The following is a 22,652-nucleotide window of genomic DNA, read 5'->3' as shown; positions in this document are numbered from 1 at the left end:
CTATGTCTACTGTAGAGTGTTCATATCTCAGATGACCATCGAAGTTGTCTTTTTTTTTTTAAAGCAGGAAAATCAACTATTATGCGGAAGCACGAGCATTATTCGAAAAAGCTCGGAAAAGTGCATACACAAAATCATACAAAACATAAGACGAGACTCGAGGAGAGATAGTTTTTATGCAAAAAAATTGATTCTCTTTATTGATTACAGAAGTCGGATGCATCATCATCAAGGATAGCATAGACTAAGTAACGCATCAATGTTAGCGATAGGTCCTGCAACGCGTTAAACAGCAAGAATGGGTCAAGACAGCATGTCTCAGAGATTGTTCACCATGGATACCCCACACCTCGGAAAGTAGTGTGAACACCGGAAATGCAAAGCGATTCGGGTCCAAAAAGTTTTCCATCATTGTGCTGCAAGACCCAATCTTTTCATAAGAAACAAAGTCTTACCTTGTAAAAAGCAGAAAGGTAAAGAGAAAAGAGGGAGGCTGTCTGTCATGTCTTTTATACCCTCCAGGAAAGAAAAAAATTTTTCTTCAGCCTCGACTACTCCGACTCCCAACTGCTATGTGGAACACGATTCTGCTTAGTAGGTTGACAAAGTTACTCGCCATTCTCTTCTTTTAAGATGCCAATTCTCGATATGCTTGCTGAATAATCAGATTTCTCAGTATTGGAAAGTACATATGCTGAAAAGAAAGCTGCGGATAGATTCCTCAAACGACCAAATCAGCCTATACTGACGCAAAATCCAATGAATAACCTAAATCGATAGCAAGTTCCTCAGAATAAGAAGCTTAACGTTGAAGTAGGCTGCAAATATTATATGGAGAGCCAACCAGAGGCAAACTGTCACCTTCATGTTGGGAGTTGCTATGCAACAGCGTCACGCTCGCTGATCGATATTTAGATTCCAGCATAGTCCCGTTTTACATGAATACTGACCACATATCGACAACGATGTCAATAGGCTTGCGGACGATCATATAGCGTAATTCAACCCATTGCAGCTATTAATGCTTTGTAATCCTTCGATTGATAAAAAGTGATCAACGTTTGATGATACCTACATATATGCTAATAATGTTGTGCTTGGAGTGAAATTTGGCAGAAACATCAAAAGCTTCATGGCAGATAGGTTGGCTGTTTGAAAAGAGTTAGGGGTTCTTTGAACTCTGGTAGTATCCCATACACGTAAATCTGTGCGCGGTTTTCTGTGGAACGTAACCCAGCACCCTTCCGACTAAAAGAGTTACTCCTTTCACTCTTGAAAAATGGCAGACTTTGCAGCCATCGCGCTCTCGATTGCGATGGTTGTTGGCCCCGTTGTGGGCTACATTGACCAAGTAAGGACGTAATTGACCAGAGAGAGCTGGAGCATTTGTTCTCACAATCTTTAGTATTTTCTCATTCGCCGCAAACGATCGAGTGCGGGCTTCAACTCCCTAACTTGTGGAGTGCTCCTTATAGCAAAGTAAGTCTAGAGTTGACTGTGTGAATGGAATATTTGTCTGACGAGATACCCTGTTGCAGCATTCTTCGTGTATTCTTTTGGTAAGTGCTTGCATGAGAAATTTGCTGCGTGAAGGCTAATATTTAGGCATTATGCAGGCTCGGCAAAAGGTTCGATACTACGTTGCTATTTCAGTCTATCGCGATGATTATTGTCCAGTTGTTGCTTCTAGAAATCGTCGTGCGCTATCGCCCGGACCCTAGTCCTGACGCATTGTACCAGCATCTTCCGGAAGAAGACAACAGCAATGCAATCGATATCCCGCATCGACTGGCATTCCTCCGTCCGTTCTGGTCTTGGAAACACTTTTTGGATTATCTTAACTTTATTTTGGGATTCACAACGGTCGTGGCCGTCGCATATCTCATTTTTGGAAAGTATATCGGCTTTATCGAAACTTTGGGTTTCCTTAGTCTTGGCATCGAAAGCACTCTGCCGATCCCTCAATGTGTCTCAAACTTCAAAAAGAAGTCCACTGCTGGTTTCAGCTTGCTTGTCTTGGCCAGCTGGGTAAGTCCAAAATGGCCAGTGCCTATAGCTGTAAGCAAGATCAGAATAACCAATGCCAAATTGTAGTTCTTTGGTGACGGCTTCAAGGTTTTCTACTTTATCTTTACGCACTCTCCCATCCAGTTTATTATTTGCGGCGCTATTCAGCTATCCATAGACACTATCATAGTATTCCAATTCATGGTATTCTCAGAATTCGTCAGGAAGCGTTTGGGAATTAAGAGCACTAGTGATCCTAATCTAGGTAATGGTTGCAAATCACAGTCTATGTCCATATCTTGACTAATGATGGATACATTGCAGGTCATGGTCTCTTGGATGATCACGACAGTGATGAAGAGCATTAGACTTCCAGATACAGTACTATAGTATACCCAATCTTTTCGCCCTTTTTTGACTTATTGCCGCTCCATATGAATACAACACTGTTTTGTTGCACATCAGATGTTATGCGGATAACTAGGAAGTCGACGAGTAGTTGTTAAGTGTCATAAAATCCCACTGGTCTCCATTGAACTACCGGAAACCGAATCTTCGTCAAAGTGTATGAAAAACCATGTAAAGTAAGCTGAATGTCTTCTTCAGGGAGGGAGCTTGGGTTTTTATTACATTGCAGTAATATCCAAGTTCAAGTGAATCCAACGGCAACTCAGCACTTTTTCGGTTTTGACGCCACTCACCCAAGAGGTGCTGAGGATGACTATTAGCTCTCTTAGCATCGCGACGAGACGAAAATGACAATAAAGAATCAGAATCTCGTTTTGGTATGTTCAACCTCAAGATTCTACGAAACTTGAAGGGTTGCTGATGAGCTCAGAACGCAGATCGGCCAGAAGGTTGCCTTGGTACCATATGAGAAAGAGCATGTGCCTACCTACCACGAGTGGATGAAGTCGCCTTTCCTGCAAGGTTAGTCGCGAGGACAGAGTGCCCTTTTTTATACCTCTTTCAAAACCCAAAAATAGAAGATTTTAAACTCTAACAACAGAGCATGTAATATAGAGATGACAGCTTCGGAACCGCTTACGCTTGAAGAGGAATATGCTATGCAGCGGTCATGGCGGGAGGACGAAAAAAGTAAGTTTTGCGAAGGGGAATCTCATGTTTTCATCTCAAACTCTGACAAATGCATACTTGTTTAGAATGCACATTTATCCTTTTAGCGTCACAAGATAAATCATTGCAAGATATGACAGTTGAAGAGCTAAAGGGGCAAGGAGGTAAAAACACTAAACAAACAGTTTGTATTGCTGGGCCGGCAAATCAGACAATTGCTTGTTGCTAAAATTCTCAATTATTGCAAATAGAGATGATTGGAGACGTGAATATCTTTTTGAATGATCCTGATGACGACCTGACTTTTGGAGAAATTGAAATCATGATCGCTGAAGACAAGTATCGACGCAGCGGGCGTGGTTTGGAAGCTCTGAAAATTATGATGGCCTATGGTAAGTTATTAACAAGAGCTAACTGATTTAAAGGAATATCAAGTTAAATGCTTTATAACATGTAGCTCTCAACGAGCTCGGTCTTTTGACATTCCACGCAAAGATATCTCTCAGCAACGAACCCAGCATCGAACTATTCAAGAAGAAGCTGCAATTCTATCCCGTTAGTACGTCGCAAGTTTTCAATGAAACCACGCTCGAATGGTCTTTACGCAATCCTGCCTCCACTTCTGAAGAAGACGAAGATGCCTACGGAGCAAAAGCTACAAAAGAACAAAAGGAAAATATAGCCGAGATGCACAAGCAACTGAATGATATGTGGGAGGAGATTGTAAGGAAAGATCGCTACGAATAGAGAAAGAGAGAAAGAGAGATAAGAATAAAGCATATGATCTTGTGATCGATACTGGTATGGCGTTAGCTGCTCGAGGTGAGCAAGAAGGTGGTTGACCTAAGAATATTTGACAAGCGGGAGGCATAAGACTTGCTTCTAGAATGCTGTGTAAGGATTGTGAAACCCAAAATGTGCCACCACGTTGCATGGAGCCTTCTTCTCTTTCTTCTTTCGGCCTGCCTGCCTCCTCCTTTCTTTTCTTCCTTTATTTCGGATTAGCACTCATGACTGAGGTAGATCGGAATGCTGATCTCGAAGAGCTTGCACTGCTGAAATCGCTTGCTACCCGACCTTGGGTCGTTCAGGCACTCGAAAAACTTATTGCCGAACGAAAAGTTGATACGTCCAGTATCGTGCGTGAGCCGATTGGAAAAACCAAGGTTCGATCTTACATGCATAAAATCATGCAAACGATGTAGTGGATCATCGATTACGACGGAATAAGTAGGCGAAAACCCAGACGCTGTACATCACTACGGGCTATGGCTGGGACCAGAGTGATCAATTTGTCAGGTATGGACAGATACTTGGAACAATAACAACAAACTGCAACTCAATAAGCAAACTTTACAGGATCTATCTGTCTATCAAGAATGCTGGCAACCTAAAAGAGGACCAGTGTAAACTTGATGTTGAATTAAACAGTATCCAGCTGGATATCGTGAGTTGCTTATTATTTCTATTCATGCATTTGTAATCTTAATGTTATATCCAGACGGAGCACGAAGGAGCGAACTACAACTTTCGAATTATGCATCTGTTTGCGCAGATTGATCCTTCCATATGCAAATACAGGGTATAGGGTCAAGACCGCAGTGCTTATCGACTCAAACTCTGACACATGCGTAATCGTTCTGTATCTATAGCTAAAGAAATCAAAGATTGTGATCTATCTTGCCAAGAAAGAGCAAGGAAAGCACTGGCCAGATCTCCGGCGCAAGACGACGCGGGAGATGTACAACGAGTTGAAAAGAGCAGAAGAAAAAGCTGAGCCATCGGCTGCAATTTCAGATGATTCTTACGGGCCGACTCTGGAAGATACTGCCAGAGAGCTTTATCGCAACAGTGACCCTGAGGCCCAAAGACAAATCCAAGAAGCACTAGCAAAAGCCCAAGACTCATTCAAGGCGCACAAGCTAAACCCATTTGCTGCACCTGGCTTCTCTAAGAGTCATCATAATCATTAAATGTTTTATTATATTTTGTGAATAACTGTGTCCCTTTTTTGTGAATATGCCTTTTTTAGACTCAATAATTGCTTCCGATACGCGTTGATTTTTTCCCCCATTCTCTACCCGTACAAGCAATGTCAAACGTCGATTTGAAATTCTTTGGTGATGTCCAGCAAGCTTTGGAGACCGAATCAGACCGAAAAGAAGTGAGTTTCTTTTTCCAATTTTGCTAGTTTAACACTGACCTTGGTTCTCGGTAGGAAATACGCTTAAAAGTTCGCGAGTTTGACCGCACCGCTCGACAATTGACTGCTAAGCTTAATCTTGTTCACGCTGATCCCAAAGGTCCAGGTAATAACACCAAAGGACAAAGCAAGCATTAATTTTCCTCCAGTTATTTTAACTTGTAATTTCTGCATAGTCCCGGAGGTTGCATTCGATCTACTCAAAGATAGCGTCCACGGTTTAGCAAAATTGATACCAGAGCATCAGTTCTACAAGTAATCAGTCAACTTCACTGAAATCAACCGGAGAGACATCAGTTTGTAACAATGAAAACTATTCCAGATATTGTGATTTGTGGTCACGGAGCATGCAACAAGCAATCTTCCTTGTGGTATTCAAATATTACTTGGACACCGAGACACTCGCGCCTATCTCCGTCATTGAAGATGCCATTGGATGTAGGTGCAGGATTATGTACTCAAAAACTTGAAAATGCAAATTTAAGCTAACACGGCACGCTGCAGTCAAAGTCGATACTGACAATACCTTAAACGAATTTCATATCCAGCTCGAAGACGTACTTCATTCTTACATCAGTCTCATCAATGAATTGGTAAGGAGAAATCTGCACATAGAGTAGTATAACATATTCAATAATACAATGTAGTCTCGGTTAGCCGTCAATGCCGTCACGGTAGGAGATTATGTCCGTCCTTTGCGACTATCCCGATTCGTCAAGGATGTCAGTGCTGGATTTCAGATGCTGAATCTCAAAAATGATATGTTGCGAAAAAGGTACAGCTTGGATGATACACACGGGATTAGTTTTCGCGCTAATTTGCGGCATTTTTGCGGTAGATTTGATGGTATCAAGTACGATGTCAAGAAAATCGAGGAAGTTGTATATGACATTACGCTTCGAGGACTGCAAGAAGAAGGCCAGGCGGCTAAACGTCCAAAACTTGAGGATAAGTAACGGTTATGCTATGTTTTAGAAATGCAGCATTAAAGTGTACAAAGAAAGAATCTGAAGACATAAGGATATTTACATGAGGATAGGGGGTATTGAAATTAGTAGCCGAAATGATTTTGTGAATGCGTCGATCAGTTAAGCTTCAGCTTAAACTGTACTCCTTTTGCAGCACCTGACCACAAAAAGCCAGATACCAGAACTGCCAATGTTATCGGTAAAGTCCAATCATCAGTGACTCCCATTTGTGCAGCTAAACCAAGAAAGATGGTCATAAGGGTGAAAGGGGCAAAGGGGTCTCGCTGTGTGTTTTCCAGCGGCATGCATTTGGGCTGCGTTGGATATGAGCATGGCAGCACCCCACATGACAAGAACGAATGCACACGCCGCCGCGTCAGCTTCTCTGGAGTTGCCGGTGGAGATGGAGGCGTGAATACTCTTGGAGGCGTTGTAATATTGGTGTCTTTTCTGGACTCGAAACCATTGTTATCATCCATTGCTTCTTCTTCTTCTTCATGATCGTCATCATGATGCTCTTTTGGTTCAAGCTTTTCCTGCTCTTTATCAGCCTGGTCATCTCTCGTTGATGACTGCTGTTGCTGTTGCTGTTGCTGCTGCATTTTCTGGTCTCTTTCATTGAACTGGAGGTCGCCGCGTAGCATTAATTCAAGGGCATTTGCATCTTTGATAGCCAAGGAACGCCTCTTTGTTGCCATCAGTAGCTGAGATTGACGCTTCGGATCTTGTACTCGCTCTTCGTGCGTTATAGATCTGCGGTTATTGTCCAGTTCCTGCAAGAAAGCCAACTTTTAGTCATGATTATTTTAGACATGCGGGCATCAGAAAAAACCTTTTGCATGTTCTCTAACTGGTCTTCTAGATGGAGAAAATCGCTTTCTAGCTGGGACACGATATCATCCTTGATTCGCAGTTCCCTCTTTAGGGTTTCGATATCATTGTCCTTGTATTGCAGCTGCTTCGCTAAATGCTCCTTTTCTGCATCCATCTCCTCAATTACTTGCTCCAGCTGCAGGATTTTGTTTTCGAGCTCGATTGCGTATGAGCCCTGAGATATGGACGAATGTATGACCGGACGACAAATATGCTGCGCTTCCATCTCTTGTTGCTCGTTCTCGGGCGGTAAAGTCATGATCATGTTGGATTGGCTGACAGGTTCTAGGGTATAGCAGCATGTTTCTTCACAAGTCGGGTCGCCGTTAATCTAATAAACCAAGTTCAATGCACCGATTAGCTTCTACGGATAAACTCTGACATCGTACCTGTCGGTGAAGCAAGTTGACCATTTGTACGAGGAATTCGTACTCTGGACCCACAGACTTCATTTTTGTAATCTGCTCTTGCTTGTATTGCTCCATCACGGCAGTCTTCTCCTCCAGGTCCTGCTGCAAAAGCCGGGTTGCTCGCTGCAGCTGTACATTTGCAAACGTCAGCTCCCGTATTGTCTGTTCCAGAGGCTGTGTCTTTTGTTTAATGAGGTTATCTGTGTCAATTTTCAGTAACCGGTTTGTCCGCTGCAACTTGACATTCTGGAGCGTCAGTGCTTCTATCTGGGACTCAAGTTGCCGCGTGCGCGTGCTCGAGTTTCCCCGTCGAACTTCACGCTTGGAGCTTTCCGTATCACCCTGGACAACAGGTTTGGCCGGCTGCTGCTGCTCTGCCGCCTTTGGGATAGAGTAGTTCATAAGGTTGGAATTCGCACTAAATCTCGGGCCATTTGCCATGGTTGCAATGGCCGACGAAGATGAAGAGTTTCGCGGAGTGCTCTGCGGCGTTGGCGGCAGCGGGTACGGCGACATGAAGGAGAGGTTGATGAAAAGAAGGGAAAAGGAAAGAGAAAACCTGCAGATATTTTTTTTTGGTAGATGGAACGTGTGACACCACACCTCCTTTTGGGAGTCGGACATGCGGAACAGTCATTGGAAACGCGATCCAAACTGTTCGTGGCGTCCTACAGGCGCGCAATCTCAGGCGCGCACGCGCGCGCGTGGGGCGCAGATCCTCCATAGACTTCTTCGAAGTATTCGGCTGCCTAGTGCTAGCTTCCGTAGCATCTATGATTGCAAATAAAGCTGTTTATTGCATCCGACCACAAAGTAATAAATAAGGCAGGTTTATATGCGCCGTGTCAGGAGGTCTACTCGAAAAGAAAGGGCCTAACGGATTTTCTACCGTATCGAAGGTTTCGCCACAGTTAAATTGCATTTTGAAGCACATTTATGAGGAGATCTGCGCAATGTGCTTCTCGGTTCCCCGGGTTGGCAACTAAGCGAAGCAGGCACCTCCTTGAAGCACCCTTTTTGGAACCCCCGAGAAATGATTTGCCATGTGGGTTTGTGTAACCCACGAATGCATTTTGTGAAATAACATGCAACCGTAAAGTGTGCACTCGATGGACAGGTAGAATATCCAAAGGCCGTTGGCAGGATTACTTAATATCTATTCGATGCAAAATATCTGGAGAATAAAGTCACTTTTAAGACTCTTTATATCCTATAAGCGGCATTTGTCTACAGCAGGTGTCATTACTAAGGTGCAATACAAAGCAGCATCTTCGTAACGAGAAAAAGCAAGCGAGTTGGTCCGAAATATCTAGTGAATGATCCGGAACTAGACGGTTTGTGATTGCTGCAGGAACATATACCAATGGAGATGCAAATTTCTGAAGGCCCTGAACCGGTTCAATCTTCTACTAGTGATCGAATCAGTTGAATCCTTTACAGTGATGTTCTAGCCCAGAGGCCATCTAAGCGATGATGTATCTGTCTGCAAAATAGGAACTGTATACAATGCTCATTGGAAGGAAATAGATGCATGATTCAAAGAATTTCACAAAACTTTTGATCACATTAACGGAAAGGAGAATAATGTCCCCAGATAAAGCGTAATCCCAAGAATTGTAATATAAATCGGATTGTGTAATTTTCTGATAGTTATGTGCATGATCTGCTAATGTTTTAGGGCAGACTTACTGACACCCATCTCGAGGTTTACATCATTTTACAAGCGTTTCAGGCTTCGCTTCGCTCACCGTGCTTGGTTCGCTGAAGCTCATGGCTGATCCGAGCCTGTAGAATAAACTCGCATGAATCGATGTTAGAGAGAATACTACATCGAAAATCTAGCTTCTTGCTGCTTCGAGACAATCCGCAAAGAGTCTTCATATACAGTAGATTCCTACCTACCTTTAACATCAATCATTTCGCGCCTCTCCTTCCTCTTTTCTTCCGCTTCTACTTGTTGCATCATGCATCACTTCAAGTCCTCCGTCGTGCTTTTATTTCTTATTTTAATAACAAACCGAACCCACGGCTTACAAGTATATCTACTAGTTTACTTTGCTGTGGTGGACACAAGCTGATACAGAAAAACTATGTGCGCGGTTTGGTCCCTTGTGAATTCAGGGACTACCCTTCGGGGTGTAAGTATCAATTACCAATTATGATTACGCAGCAGTAGCGCAAGATACTAACGTAATGCTCTTATGAAATTCCCTGGTTCTTCCCAATCAACTACATTTGCTACCCGGTCATGACTTCTCCATATTCATTCCTGTATTTCCTTGTTTGTAATTGAACTTTAATCATTTCTCTTTGATATAAAGATATGCATACTTATTTCCTTAGAACATGGGATATTTTCATCATACACCCATTTTGCCCATTTATAATCTGTTTAGATTCTGTTAAGTCTCATCTTTTTCCTCATTTTCACTGTCACTATCATAATCAAAGCCATTAAAGGGATTTACAAGTCCTTCCCATAGATGCTCCTTACTTTTAGACGATACAAAATGCTTCTGCTTTGCTAACTTCCCTCCTCGTCATTCTCCAAGGCTGGCTGAATTAGAAAACATCCAGTTTGCATCACAACCGCACAGAGAGAGTTGGTGTAAGCGCTTTGCTGGCATCGCGCTTATGTCAATTAGTGCTTATTGAGAATAGACAGAGACAGTGAGTACTGTGAGACTCGTGAGGTTTTCTATTAGGTCGCCACGATTTTATATACTTCTTCCCGATCGGAAATGTACTAGTCCGCTTCATTCTCCTCTTTGTATGCAAAAAGAGCGAGAACTCCACCGAAATGCCATTAAAGTACCATGATATATATACAGAACGAATGCTCTCCTCCTGACGGATCGAATGATGTTAAAATCAGTATAGGGTGCGAAAAAGTGACCACAAGTTGACGAAATCAAAAAATAAACAGGCTTAAAAGGGCAAACGCGGACACTTTTTAGAGTGAGCTGGGAGCTGCCCATTAAACTTCCTTCGGAATAACATGCTGGTAGGCCGAACTGGTAGCATATTAATATGGACACTCGGATTGACACCCTGACCTGCTCGGGCTGGATGATACCAATGGCTGGCGCCAGGGAGGTTAGGTGACTGGCGGTGCCGCCTCCACCGGTAGTCACTGGATATACCGTTGGAAACAACATGAACTAAACGGCACCAGTATTGTTTTTTGCAATAAACTTAACTATTGTAAATATATTTTAACCTGGTATTGCATTGTCTTTGTTCATTGTAGCGTATGGCAGAGTAAGCATGCGTTTGAAGTTCTGGAAGAATGATTACCTCGTAAGCTGCTCCGTTTATTTCGACCTGCCCAGCGATTGTGGAGCGATCTACTCGCGTGCCACAGACCTTACGCCTTACTGTGCTTTGCGTTGTCTGGTTGAGAGGCTGCTGTGATGGACACTTACGCGTCTGTTCCACTTTGCTTCCTGCATTCTGAAAGGACAAAGCCGATCTTGCTGCGCCTGAAATGTAGGCATTGATACGTTTACGGGACGCGTATGCCAACCGTAGCTACTCCAGTTTGCGTTTTGGAGCTGCCCACACCCGACACAGAGAAGAATATTTGCGATTCTATAGCTACATTGTCCTGAATCAGTGAGAGTTGTACCGTCAAATGCTAGTGATATCTTTTAGTACACGTTTGATTGTAGTTTCCAGATAATCGCCTGTTGTAGGCTCTTAATGTATAGCTGAGTACCCTGACATAGGCTTACCCGCGGCATAATCATGCTGCGCGGCCTCAAGAATATCCACGATGTAAAACTGAAATATGCCGCAAGGCCAGTTGTTCCCACCCTCACATGCTTGCTCTGACAATCAGGAAAAGGCTGCTAACGCAACTGTTTTCTTGCCATCCCAAATGAATGGTTGAAATGCCAGAAAGATATTTGCACACATTGAGTGTCCAAATTTGGTATCAAACTCCAGCAAGCTGAAAGTCAAATTGAGCGATTGCTGCAGTGCAACTTGTCTGGGGCCAGGATACAAAACGGCATGCCACACTCATATCTAGTAGTTGGAGGCAATGGATTTCTCGGACGTCATGTGCAGGAGCAGATACGTCTTCGAAAAGATGGCTCATCAATAGCCGTCTTTGACATTAGCAAACCAGCTGACCCTGAGCCAGATGTCAAATACCACGTTGGCGATCTTCGCAAGTTCGACGACATTTACAATGCTCTGGAAGGCATCACCGCCGTTATTCACACAGCTTCGCCTCCTCACGTCAACTCAAGTAATCCTCCTCGAGACCTTTACTTCTCCATTAACGTGGATGGCACGCGTAACGTTATCAAGGCTTGTCAGGAACGAGGTATCGAGGTTCTCGTCGTTACCAGCTCCGGTAGTGTCATTTCCACAGGCGAGCCGATGGTGAATATTGATGAGTCCACGCCGTATCCTCCAAAGGCTATCGATGTTTACACAGAATCAAAGGTTTGTCATTGATTTTGAGCTTGTATGAAAACTTGTCTAACATTCATTCTATAGATTGAGTGCGAAAAGGTCGTGCTTGCTGCCAATGGCCAAGGAGGTCTGCGAACATGCACTATCCGTCCCTCTGCCATTTTCGGTCCCGGCGACAGACAACTGATCCCAGGCATGATTGAAGTTTGCGAACGCGGACAACATCGTTTCCAAATTGGTGATAATACCTCGCTTATGGACTTTACGTACGTTGGCAACGTAGCATATGCCCACGTACTTGCAGCTGAAAAATTGGCAGATCCTGCCTCCCCTGCTGCTGGACAAGCATTTAATCTCACTAACGGCACACCCGTTCCATTCTGGGATTTTGCTTCCAAAGTTTGGTGCGAGTATGGAAAATACATGCCAAACTCCAAGAAAATAATCCTCAGCTACAATGCCAGCATGTTTATCGCCATGATCAGCGAAACCATCTACGATATCAAGGCTATGTTCTGGGATAAGAGCCAACTGAAGGAAGGAATGACTCGTTCAAGAATCAAGCAGGCCATGAGCTCTCGATACTTTAACATTTCAAAGGCCAAAGAATTGTTGGGATATGAACCGCAAGTTGGTTTGGAAGAAGGCATCAGACGTAGCATAGCGGTAAGTCTATCTTCTATATTGGTTACCATTAAGTGGCCGGGATCTAACTTGATTTTACAGTATTACAACTCCCATAAGCAGAAATAATAGATAGATAAATATTCTTCCTGTTCCTTAATTTTTCCTGTACATCTAATTCGCTACGGCTGTATTGCTATCTTTGTAATTTAAACTCGTCAATTGCTTTCAGATTATAAAGATAGTAAAATATGGAAAGTCTCAATTTTGGCTGTATGAATACATCGTTTGTAAGCCTAGGTTCGTGAGATGCAACTTGTTTTTCATATCTTGTTCAATACGGCAGAACAGAAGATGTACTGTATTTGTAAAGCAATCTACCATTTTCTTTAAAATCCCCAGTCTGATGTCGCATTTTGTCGTCCTGCGCCAGTCTCTTCTTGCAGCTGCATTTGCACGTATGCAAGTTTATCTTCTAAGGTCTTCAATGCCATTGAGACTACTTCCTCAGGTGCCAGTGATCCAACAGTCTTTCAATTGTGTTAAAACAAAATTTCAAATAACCTGGTAAACTCCAGCTCACCTCTGCTTCAAAGTAAAATCTGTCAGGTTTTGCATTATAATCGAACGCTGTGATCAAACCCAGGTAAGTACGTATTATCTGCCTTTAATAATCCGAATAACATACGAGCTCCTTCCACAGGTGGGTCCTCCCATTCAGCGTTTTTACTTAACGGCCTGTTCAAAAAGCTATGTTAACCATCTGCATTTGGATGTGAAAATCGCTCAGAACATACCATTCCTCCTCAGTTTCTTCGAACCAGTATTGCGTATGTCGAAGTTTGTTGTAGGGATCATATTCAAAAGCTACTCCGCTAACTGGACTCCACTTTGCGTGCTCCTTGGCAACGCCCTAGATAAATATCACACTTAGCACTTGGCATGTACCAGCTATTACAATATCCAAAGCCTGTACCTTTTTCGCTATGCATTTGAGCTTCAACTCCTGACCTCTGCCTAACCGCACCAAAAGGACGCCGGGATCGTTTCTATCTGTAGCATAATCTCTTCATGATCCATTCTCGCAAACAAGACATGCCCTACATACCTTGAGTAACAGGCACAAATGAGGGATTCGATGATATTAAGTCTCGACTGGTTACATCTTTTCGTTCGTCTTGTACGTCGCAAACAACATGCAGAGTCAACTCGACTGAGCAGTCTGGACAATATTGCGCACATGTACAATCCTACGTGATAAAGACGGATCTTTTTCAGCTCCAACCGAGCTAGCTACAGACTAGAGCAAAACGTACTCTGGTATATTTTAATCTCTCTACTTCTCGACTGTCGATCGGTACCATGCCGAGTCTGTGTGCAATGAATTCGTCTGCAAGGACGCTCGTGTTGGTCTCGAATTCAACCATGTCGATTGCTGTCTAATCGTCAGTCTCGCGTTATATTCCAGTTCCATTTGTATACATACCCACTGTGGGAACTTCTGCAATCATTACTCGTCGAAGCGCGTTTGCCACACTGCAGCGGTGTCATTTCGAAGGAATATTGGAGGCCTATATTTGCAATCTCTTACCTTAAATCAGCATCAGACAATATGAAATTGATTCGATCGTGTGTGAGTTCCCGGATCGAGATGTTCCCTGTGTAGAAACCACCTTTGGAAGGAATGCCTGCATCCATTTTTGTTTGCGATCAAAAGAAACACGGCAAAGCTGAAAGAGAGAACAGGTCAAAAGGCCTCTTGGAACTCAGCACTTGATAATCATTATATCCTACTACTATTATTGAGACATACAGACTATTGAAAAGCTATTTCAAAAAAGGAAGATTATACGCGAAGAACTATCTTTCCAACAGTGCGGTGAGTCTCTACCAACTCGTGGGCCTTTGCGACATCCTTGAGTTCGAAGATTTGGTTCTCTGGAATCACGCTTTTGATAGACTTGTTGGCAAAAAGAGGTTGGATTTTGGGTGCGAACTCCAGCCAAGGAAGGTTTAGAACAACACGATAGGGATTAGCGGAAAATAGCATACGAGGGATGCCCGCAAAGAGCATCGTTTTGCCCAATTCGAATATACCCAATTTGCGTGCGCCAATATGCTCTATAGGACCCACAGCCGTCGAGTAGGTTCCCTTCTTTCCACTCTTCTTGAGCAACGGACGCAATGCATAGTAGTATCTGTCTCCTCCGACAGCATCAAAGATAATGTCCACCGTTTCCTTGTTATCCTTGACAAACTCCTCCAGAGCATTGGGTATGGTGTAGTCGATAACATGGTCTGCACCCAGTCCCTTCACGAGCTCAATATTTCTGCTGCTACAGATAGCAATAACCTCTGCTCCGCGGGTCTTTGCAATCTGGACAGCATAAGTGCCTACACCTCCGGAGGCGCCAACCACCACAACTTTGCTAGGCCCGGTTTCTGGCAACTCGCCTAGTTTTACCAAACCGGTGTATGCTGTAGCTACCGCTATGCCTGCAGCAGCTGCTTCTTCATATGATAAATTATCTGGCTTCTTGGCTATTGCATCTTTGTCGATGGTCACTACAACCTAAAGGAGGCAATCTTCGTCAGCGAACAGATGAGATCCTACAGCTCCGCATAGATGCTTATTAATACTTGCATACTCTGCGTATGAGCCTCGAGGACCCAAAGGAAAGCTGAGGCTTCCGAAAACAGCGTCGCCGATATCAAAGTCGGTGACCTGGCTACCCTTTTGGACCACAACACCCGCATAATCGCCTCCAATAATCGCAGGCAAAGAAACCGGGAACGGAAGGTTGCCAGCACGAAACTTGGCCTCAACAGGGTTCACTCCTACAGCCTTGACTTGAACCAGGACATCTTTTGGGCTTTTCAACTTTGGAACATCGATTTGGTTGTACTGGAGTGCCTTATCTGCTGGCCCTTTTTGTACGAGCTGCACAGCATGCATTTGCGATGGTACGTCGGTGGCTGCCATTTTTCTTTTTCTGCAAACAGTATTAGGTGACACAGAGAAGAGAAAGAAGAAGAAACAAGGAAAACGCAATCACTTTAATGCAGGCTTTATATATTTTCTGCATAATGACGAGATTCTTTCAGCATCGTACATAGTGTTACCCTGAACCTTCTTTTCAGTATTGTCTCGTGGTTTATGTGATATATCAGATATTCCACTTCCTCTGCAATGTATGCCAATAAATTTGGGCGTTGTGCTAAAGGATAGCCCTGCGAGCAATTATACATGCGAGTGCAAAGGATAAATACAAATCTAAATAATCGATCGATTGTACTTGAGACTATGGAGCATACTGTTTTCTTGCTTTGTGCAGTTTTGCATATATCGTGAAGACGATGCTACTACGAGAAAGAAGGTACTCCAAGTTTCAAAAATCATGCAAATTTAAGTCAGAGACTCTTGCGTTTCTTTCCCTCTTTGTGCTCCTCTTTGCCATGGAGGAAGGTGCATCAGATAAACAGCAACTGGATTATGGCCAAAACAACTATACACCGCTCATTTTGTCGACTATTGCGCTCTTCTTGATCGCCGTTTTCACTGTTTCTCGCTACGGCAACCTTCGAACGCAGCCTTGGTATGTCTCGACAGTATGCATAATCGGGTGGTGCTTTCCATTTTGGATCGTCTTGCTTTTGCCACTCGATTTTTCTTCTGTACGTTCAGTATAAAATGAGAACCTTCACTGCATCTTTATGCATTAACGACCGCGTTATCAGACGTTGTATGATTACTGCGAGGGCGACTGTAAACGACCGTTTACACACGTGTCACAGGATTTTCTCTACGTCGCATGGCGGACACTCTATTGGTGCTCTTTCAGTTTAACATGGTATGCAAAGAAAGAGGCATTTTTAGTTTCTTACATGTGCATTTAGACTAAGGCTTGAACAGGGTGTTGATCCCATTTCTACAGAGTTACGTAAATACGGGGGATTTTACCATTACCAAAAGAGTCAAATCCGCGATACGAGTAAACTTGCAATTTTATTCAATCTATGTCGTCATCGGCATTGTTGGATTATTATATCTCATCTTTGCGAGTGGATACACGACAAAGTGAGTCTCGAGGCACAATAAGATACCAGTAGATATGGACGTTGTTAAGAATCTGAAACATTAACGTAGGGAAAAGATCCAAGGTTTTGTCATGGCAATGGCGAACAGCTGGGGTCTATTTCTTGTGATCATGTTTATGGGCCATGGTCTTGTAGCGGTTCCATGGCGCTTGTGGTTTACAGGCGATGTCAAGCGCCATTTACGTCAAATATATGCAAAAGCGCCGCAGACAAAGGAAGAATGTATTGACAGCGAGCTCGAATTTGACGAGTTGGCCAAAGTAAGTATAAATAGAATGCAATGAAACATCATTTTTTTACGAGATACGTTCATAGACTATGAATGCTGTCTCGCACCGGCCTCTTCGGGACGATCCTCATTTGCGAAGCCGTGTAGATCAAATGGTTAAGCGATTTCCATTCATCCTCAACCCAGAATATAGCGACCGAGATAATACCGTCAGCGTACCTCGAAATATCACCGAGGAGTATCTTGTTAAACTTAGCAAAGATATGATCATTGCATCAAGGATGAAGGATCGCAAATTAGCGTAAGTAATGAGGAAAGAAAACCGTGATAGATACCAAAACTCATTACATTGAAGTCTTTGGAAGAACCTTCTCAGTGAAGCATTTTATCTTCAGGACATCATCAGCAATCGCGAAAACACGGATAGGCAAGTAAACTCTATTAAAAAACGCAATGATTGGTTTCGAAAATGACAAGGATACATTAGACGTTTTCATTCAACAGTTCGGCCTTTGAAGGAGACCTCGCGATGGAACGATGCTAAAGCCTGCATCGGTAAATGTTGTCGTCTAGTATTTGGACTACATGGGAGCTCACAGATATCCTAGAGTGGTGGTGGATTCTCAAAATTGAGCCGGTGCTACATCGCGGTGTAGCTTTGTTATGCGCTTGCCTGAGTATTTGCATTCTCTGGTCTGAATTGGTTTTCAATGTAAAAAATCCTGTATTGTCTATAGTAGCCTTAGGACTTGAGGCATGCGGTTTCAACTATGCAGCTGTTGAAGTAAGAAGCATTACCAGAACTATACTCCAAAGAGAACTGCTCGATATTTACCATACTTATTATTAGGTTACTGCGTTCCTTACGATCACATATATGTGCATGTGCGTTTATACATCTCTGTTTAAAGTTCGGTTCTTCAACCTCTATCTTCTTATCCCGAAGCATCACACGGATGAAAACAGTCTCTTGTGGTTTACCGGATACCTTTGCAAAATGATGTAAGTAGTTGTGTTATACTCGATCGGATGAACGCGCTAACTTACATTGGATTTGAAGGGCTCCCCTTTGCTACAACTATATCAATCTGGCTGGAAATAGCAGTACCTCTGCAGATACCGTTTTCAATAAGGTAATGGCATAAATCCGCAAAGATGAAGAAAATGATTCTAAGGTCTTCATTGTATAGTTTATGGGTCGCGCAGATCTTGTGCCTTTCCTTGGCACAACATTCATAGATTGGTTCCCAGTCGTCATACTTATCCCGGCGTTGTCCGTATTGTTAAACTTTCAAGGACGGTGTTTCGGTCTATGCGGTGTCAAGGATCCATATGAGAATGTAGAAGGTGACCCAGAAACCGGCACGGAAGGCTCAATTACATCAGAGGTCGCTGAAGGAAAGGCCCTCATAAGTGAAGGTAGTATTCATATCAGACGCTTCAGTCTTTAAATTCGGTATACTCATTGAGCTTGCTATACAGAACGTCGTCTGCTTGAAAGAAGCATCAACCCTGACCGCAATGATCAAAGAGGTCTCTTTAATCGTGCAAGAAGTGCTCTCGGACAGTGTACCTCAAAGTATGGTCCACCATCGTCACCGATCAGTGTCCACAGCTCGCGTTCCCTTCATGCATACCCGTCTCAAAATCGACCTAGCGCATTGTCTTCAAATTTGAGACAAGAACGCGATAGACGAATAGATGAAATCTTGTCAGGACGAAGTACTCCGGCGAAAACTGTAGTCAATGGTAACGCTGACTCGGATGATGAACCGGAGCAAACTAGTGCTGGCGGTGTAGGATTACAATCTTTCGGGGATGCCGTTAAAAACAAGATATCAGACATATTTCAAAAGAGGAAACCGATATTAGCATCGTCGGCAGGCACGAGCGCAGAGCCCGTAGCAACGGAATCTGAGGATGATGCAGAACCGTTACCAAGGGAACGCCACCAAACTATCCGTACGGGAAGAATACTTGGTCGACCAAGTTCCAATGACTTTGCTCGATCTCGATCTCCTTCCCCGGATAATCGATTTGCTTTAACAGCAAACAGAGCAAATCGAGCGTCTAAACCATTATCACATTTTACCCGGTTCAGTGAAGAGGAAGAAGACGTCCTAACTAGGAACGTGTTTGCAGATTTGTAATTCTTAGATAGATCACATTATCCCTTATAATTATTAATCCAATTTATGATATCATGTGTTTAATCTATACTTTAGACATTAAATCAAGTAAAAGCAAGCTACATGATTGCAATGAAGAAAATCAGAGAAGAAAGCAGAGTTTATGATTGCACATGGATGAGTAGAAAATGATACAGAAAGATATGGATATGATCTTGCTTTAAAACCGCTCCTTCATGCGCGCAGACACGGTGCGAAGAGATGCGTACACCTTGCCTGGAGGGCTACCGAGAATCAAGCTAACGATAGCATCGCGAGCAATCTTTATGTTTTGGAAGGAGCCGAGGATGTGGATTTTGCTACAGAGCACAATCAGCATCAAACCGCTTTGTCCAATGTATTCATATTTCCAACTTACGTGTCTGCTAAAACAATACGAGTCTTACTTGCGTTCTCGATAGTAAATTTGGTTTTTCCGTCTCGACCAGCAATACGGCCAATAGCGCGGGACAAGTGATCACCCTTGAGTGTTTTTACGTCCTTGATCTCGAATGTATCCAAGTAGATATCCTCCAATCGCAGAAGCGCCATGGCATCCTGTACTTCAAATCCGAGCATAAATGCTCGTACGAAATCTGCACCCTTTTGCAATGCACCATCCTCTTCTGTTTTCGGTGAAGTCTATTGTTTCCAGATAGTGCTTTAGGACTCTGCATGCTCTCCACAGAAGAGCTGGACTCCCAAAATAAAAATCTTACCCTTAATTCGACAGCCTTTGCTTTGATATTCATTCGTACTTGCAACTTCATGTGCTCTACAAGAGGTGTGTAGATCTCCATCCAGTGTCGCTGAAGTGGTGTCATTCTGTGAGGCGGGACGGGTATTTTTCGACTTCCTTTAACGACCATCTATGCAGAGCTCTGTCAATTAAGACTGTTTCTTTCATTACGTAGTCGGTGAATGATTTACGTTTGTTTCTGCTTTGCTGGCCGGTGCGAAGCTTGGCTTCTTTGGTTGATCTTCGTCCATGGCTGTGTCTTCTTGTTGCGTCGCTGCTGCTGTTGCGACGTCATCGTCTTCCATTTGACTAGATTGTTGAAGCTCTTGCTTCGTTTCCTTGGACACTAAGGAGGGTGCTCGAAACGCATCAATGGAGGCCATGTGTGTACGATTGTTTGAGAAAAAATGAAAAAGGCACACACAAAAAAATGGCTTTGTTTCTCGCAAATGGCACACCAGCAAAAATTGCTTTTGAGATCCCGAAATCCATGACTCGCTGCATTTTCGACGAGGTAACTTTCGCTATCCTCAACAAGTCCACCAAGAGACACAGATTTTATAGAGTGAACATGACAGCCGATAGTAAGAGAACAAGATAGAATTTCAAGATGGTATTTACATGCATTTTTGTCAGCCTCAAATCCAAGTTGCATTACTAAGTGAGCTAATATCCAATCCAGAGTTACAGCAAACGGTTAACGTTCTTCTCTTTACTCGTCATCGTCCTCCATGTCGCTTTCGTCTTCTTGTCTGCTGAGCTTTGCCGGCGTTCCGTCTTCTGAATCAGCAGTACGTTTCCCTAACACGTTCATGTCCGTGCCTTTGGCATTCTTTTTCTCGTCTGTTGTGCGCAATCGATATGTTCCATCCAGTTTTGCCACTGCATCCGATTTCGTCTTTGCATATTCGATTTTCTAGATGTACGATGTGAGATCATTGCTCGATATGCACTCACTGCGTCGACATCTTACCAAATTTTTATCATAAAAGATGAATCCATTCAAGCTTCGCAGCGCTGCTGTCGCCGACGCGACATCATTGTACACCACGAAAGCTTGTTCTCTCATTCTTTCCTCTTTTTTCGTGACAATGTCGATAACCTCGCCGTATGTTGCGAAAAGCGCATACAAAGATCTCCGGAGTTCTGCGCGTGACATTCAGCAAAGATCATCAACTTAGATCAGTTGCATCTCTTTGAATTTACCTTCTACATTGATGGGGTAAGGTAAATTTCGAAGGTAAAGAGATGGTCCAGGCTGGATTTCGCTCATTGCTTTTTCCTTTTGTAACGGACGTGGATGAGTGCCCAGACAGAAGCTGAAGAAGCGCTTTCAAATTTCAAGGTCGGGGATTGAAGGAACTGGAGAGAGTCAATTTGTTCATACTGTTTATTTAAAAACAGTTGGCGTTTGGAGCATCAAATTGCACGACAATCAAGACAAATTTAAACCTTTGGAACCAATCTAATAAATTCTTGTCGATCTAAGGACGACGAAAACTTACCATATTGGTTCAAATTTGCTATGTAGTGCAGTTGCTCCAAACAATGCCAACCGGCTCAATCAGTAAAAAATCCAGGTATTATAGGCTTGTATCCTTTTTTACTTACCGAGTCATCTAAAGAGAAGCAATCTCAATATTAGTACCTCAATAATGTTCAGAATCCAGGATGAACTGCAAGGCTTACCGCAAAAACCTAAACCCTTTCGGGTCCCGCATTCGCAGTGGTGGGTTGATTTGATGTTGGTCTGACAAATGGTTCCGGGCGGCCAAGTCCTTGCCAGACTCTTGAAGCGATATAATACATATTCTTAGAGGCATTTACATCTCTGTTCCACAGCGTGCCGCAGTTTTGACAGTCAAGGATGCCCTGGTGAGAGATGCTATCCTCAGTAGTAACATTGCGGAGGCTCCTTGCCAAACAGGAATGACAAACCTAGGTCGATTGATATTAGCTTTCGTCACTAGTAACTTGCTAGTCATTCCTTACTTAAGAGGTGCGGTACTCATCAATGGTCACAATAACTGCCTCTCCTCGCGCCTCGCGCCGTTTAAGCATTCTGTATAGAATGGCGACAATTCCGCTTTCATGTCCTTTGATTTTAACTCCATCTTTTCCGAACATACCGTCTCCAAACACAATCAGCGGCATTTTGTCCTTTGCTGTTGAGACTCCTTTTACTTCTTGCCATTTCTTCTCTTTGTGAGGTCTGTTTTCTTCAAGCAAGGTGCTACGGACCGCGGATATCGGCTGGCATGGTATCCTATAAACCGTGATGAATTGATTAAAAATACATATGAAAAAATGATGTCCAAAGTTTCTACCTTCCACAATGTTTGTATTGCTTGTATTTTTTTGTTTTTGTCGATTTTTTTTTTTTGCGGTTTTTTTTTCGTTTTTCAGCATTGTATTTTTTTTCCACCATTAACGATGATGTTCGCTAATTCTTCTTGAGCTCTTTGTCTTGCAGATTTTAAAATCTTGTTTTAGCATGTTGACTTGGAGAAAATGCAAATAATATATCCATGTGCTGAAAAGTATATGCAACGTATTCATTATAAATATTGACGCTGGCAGTCTCGCAAGTCGGAAATCTTGATTCCATTTGCTCGATGCCATTCGCTTTCTTCATCTTTTGCAATGCTCTTGTTCTATTCTTTGATCCAATAAAGGCGCTATACTCTTTCCTGCTCACTCGCCTGATTTCGTGTTCATCTTCTCCGTAACCATAAGAGGCTGTAAAAACATGCTTCCGGCCTGGGTCGATAGAGCATACTGAAAATATTCTTCGATTTCTGACATGCTGAAGTCCTCCAGCTTCAAGTCAA

The 22,652-nt window shown here is 43.1% G+C and overlaps 12 protein-coding genes across 12 annotated transcripts; 6 read left to right on the top strand and 6 right to left on the bottom strand.

The window, feature by feature from the left end:
* Positions 1-1,279: 1,279 nt before the first annotated feature.
* On the top strand, positions 1,280-2,375 carry VTP01DRAFT_7444 (uncharacterized protein; the record flags this gene model as incomplete). Its single annotated transcript, XM_069386457.1, has 6 exons — positions 1,280-1,351; positions 1,406-1,479; positions 1,539-1,559; positions 1,617-2,028; positions 2,095-2,272; positions 2,332-2,375. 6 exons carry the CDS (start codon positions 1,280-1,282, stop codon positions 2,373-2,375), a joined length of 801 nt encoding a protein of 266 aa, XP_069241910.1.
* Positions 2,376-2,762: 387 nt separating this feature from the next.
* Positions 2,763-3,831, top strand: VTP01DRAFT_7443 (uncharacterized protein; the record flags this gene model as incomplete). Its single annotated transcript, XM_069386456.1, has 6 exons — positions 2,763-2,792; positions 2,853-2,937; positions 3,031-3,105; positions 3,171-3,248; positions 3,336-3,476; positions 3,542-3,831. 6 exons carry the CDS (start codon positions 2,763-2,765, stop codon positions 3,829-3,831), a joined length of 699 nt encoding a protein of 232 aa, XP_069241909.1.
* A 263-nt stretch (positions 3,832-4,094) lies between these two features.
* On the top strand, positions 4,095-5,057 carry VTP01DRAFT_7442 (uncharacterized protein; the record flags this gene model as incomplete). The annotated part of the gene is made up of 5 exons (XM_069386455.1): positions 4,095-4,250; positions 4,319-4,383; positions 4,444-4,531; positions 4,586-4,666; positions 4,737-5,057. The coding sequence occupies 5 exons, from the start codon at positions 4,095-4,097 to the stop codon at positions 5,055-5,057; spliced, it is 711 nt and encodes a 236-aa protein (XP_069241908.1).
* Positions 5,058-5,176: 119 nt separating this feature from the next.
* VTP01DRAFT_7441 (uncharacterized protein) lies at positions 5,177-6,243 on the top strand (the record flags this gene model as incomplete). Its single annotated transcript, XM_069386454.1, has 7 exons — positions 5,177-5,248; positions 5,303-5,393; positions 5,464-5,542; positions 5,610-5,725; positions 5,792-5,880; positions 5,935-6,062; positions 6,126-6,243. 7 exons carry the CDS (start codon positions 5,177-5,179, stop codon positions 6,241-6,243), a joined length of 693 nt encoding a protein of 230 aa, XP_069241907.1.
* Positions 6,244-6,371: 128 nt separating this feature from the next.
* Positions 6,372-8,054, bottom strand: VTP01DRAFT_7440 (uncharacterized protein; the record flags this gene model as incomplete). Its single annotated transcript, XM_069386453.1, has 3 exons — positions 6,372-7,028; positions 7,088-7,459; positions 7,518-8,054. 3 exons carry the CDS (start codon positions 8,052-8,054, stop codon positions 6,372-6,374), a joined length of 1,566 nt encoding a protein of 521 aa, XP_069241906.1.
* A 2,412-nt stretch (positions 8,055-10,466) lies between these two features.
* On the bottom strand, positions 10,467-10,807 carry VTP01DRAFT_7439 (uncharacterized protein; the record flags this gene model as incomplete). The annotated part of the gene is made up of 2 exons (XM_069386451.1): positions 10,467-10,699; positions 10,759-10,807. 2 exons carry the CDS (start codon positions 10,805-10,807, stop codon positions 10,467-10,469), a joined length of 282 nt encoding a protein of 93 aa, XP_069241905.1.
* A 745-nt stretch (positions 10,808-11,552) lies between these two features.
* On the top strand, positions 11,553-12,716 carry VTP01DRAFT_7438 (uncharacterized protein; the record flags this gene model as incomplete). Its single annotated transcript, XM_069386450.1, has 3 exons — positions 11,553-11,993; positions 12,048-12,629; positions 12,690-12,716. 3 exons carry the CDS (start codon positions 11,553-11,555, stop codon positions 12,714-12,716), a joined length of 1,050 nt encoding a protein of 349 aa, XP_069241904.1.
* Positions 12,717-12,976: 260 nt separating this feature from the next.
* VTP01DRAFT_7437 (uncharacterized protein) lies at positions 12,977-14,285 on the bottom strand (the record flags this gene model as incomplete). The annotated part of the gene is made up of 9 exons (XM_069386449.1): positions 12,977-13,117; positions 13,171-13,217; positions 13,276-13,325; positions 13,385-13,500; positions 13,564-13,640; positions 13,696-13,837; positions 13,904-14,022; positions 14,074-14,123; positions 14,179-14,285. 9 exons carry the CDS (start codon positions 14,283-14,285, stop codon positions 12,977-12,979), a joined length of 849 nt encoding a protein of 282 aa, XP_069241903.1.
* A 148-nt stretch (positions 14,286-14,433) lies between these two features.
* On the bottom strand, positions 14,434-15,570 carry VTP01DRAFT_7436 (uncharacterized protein; the record flags this gene model as incomplete). The annotated part of the gene is made up of 2 exons (XM_069386448.1): positions 14,434-15,159; positions 15,232-15,570. The coding sequence occupies 2 exons, from the start codon at positions 15,568-15,570 to the stop codon at positions 14,434-14,436; spliced, it is 1,065 nt and encodes a 354-aa protein (XP_069241902.1).
* A 473-nt stretch (positions 15,571-16,043) lies between these two features.
* VTP01DRAFT_7435 (uncharacterized protein) lies at positions 16,044-19,064 on the top strand (the record flags this gene model as incomplete). Its single annotated transcript, XM_069386447.1, has 12 exons — positions 16,044-16,262; positions 16,326-16,438; positions 16,501-16,665; positions 16,735-16,945; positions 17,001-17,215; positions 17,270-17,341; positions 17,402-17,469; positions 17,523-17,698; positions 17,765-17,916; positions 17,975-18,047; positions 18,105-18,333; positions 18,397-19,064. The coding sequence occupies 12 exons, from the start codon at positions 16,044-16,046 to the stop codon at positions 19,062-19,064; spliced, it is 2,361 nt and encodes a 786-aa protein (XP_069241901.1).
* Positions 19,065-19,263: 199 nt separating this feature from the next.
* On the bottom strand, positions 19,264-20,204 carry VTP01DRAFT_7434 (uncharacterized protein; the record flags this gene model as incomplete). Its single annotated transcript, XM_069386446.1, has 4 exons — positions 19,264-19,402; positions 19,462-19,724; positions 19,802-19,951; positions 20,013-20,204. The coding sequence occupies 4 exons, from the start codon at positions 20,202-20,204 to the stop codon at positions 19,264-19,266; spliced, it is 744 nt and encodes a 247-aa protein (XP_069241900.1).
* A 329-nt stretch (positions 20,205-20,533) lies between these two features.
* On the bottom strand, positions 20,534-21,094 carry VTP01DRAFT_7433 (uncharacterized protein; the record flags this gene model as incomplete). Its single annotated transcript, XM_069386445.1, has 3 exons — positions 20,534-20,737; positions 20,795-20,967; positions 21,028-21,094. The coding sequence occupies 3 exons, from the start codon at positions 21,092-21,094 to the stop codon at positions 20,534-20,536; spliced, it is 444 nt and encodes a 147-aa protein (XP_069241899.1).
* Between the last annotated feature and the right edge of the window lie 1,558 nt (positions 21,095-22,652).

This window comes from Rhizomucor pusillus, assembly GCF_041956525.1.
Source record: "Rhizomucor pusillus strain CBS 183.67 unplaced genomic scaffold VTP01scaffold_4, whole genome shotgun sequence".
Classification (NCBI taxonomy): domain Eukaryota; kingdom Fungi; phylum Mucoromycota; class Mucoromycetes; order Mucorales; family Lichtheimiaceae; genus Rhizomucor; species Rhizomucor pusillus.
This window is presented reverse-complemented; position numbering and strand designations above follow the sequence as displayed.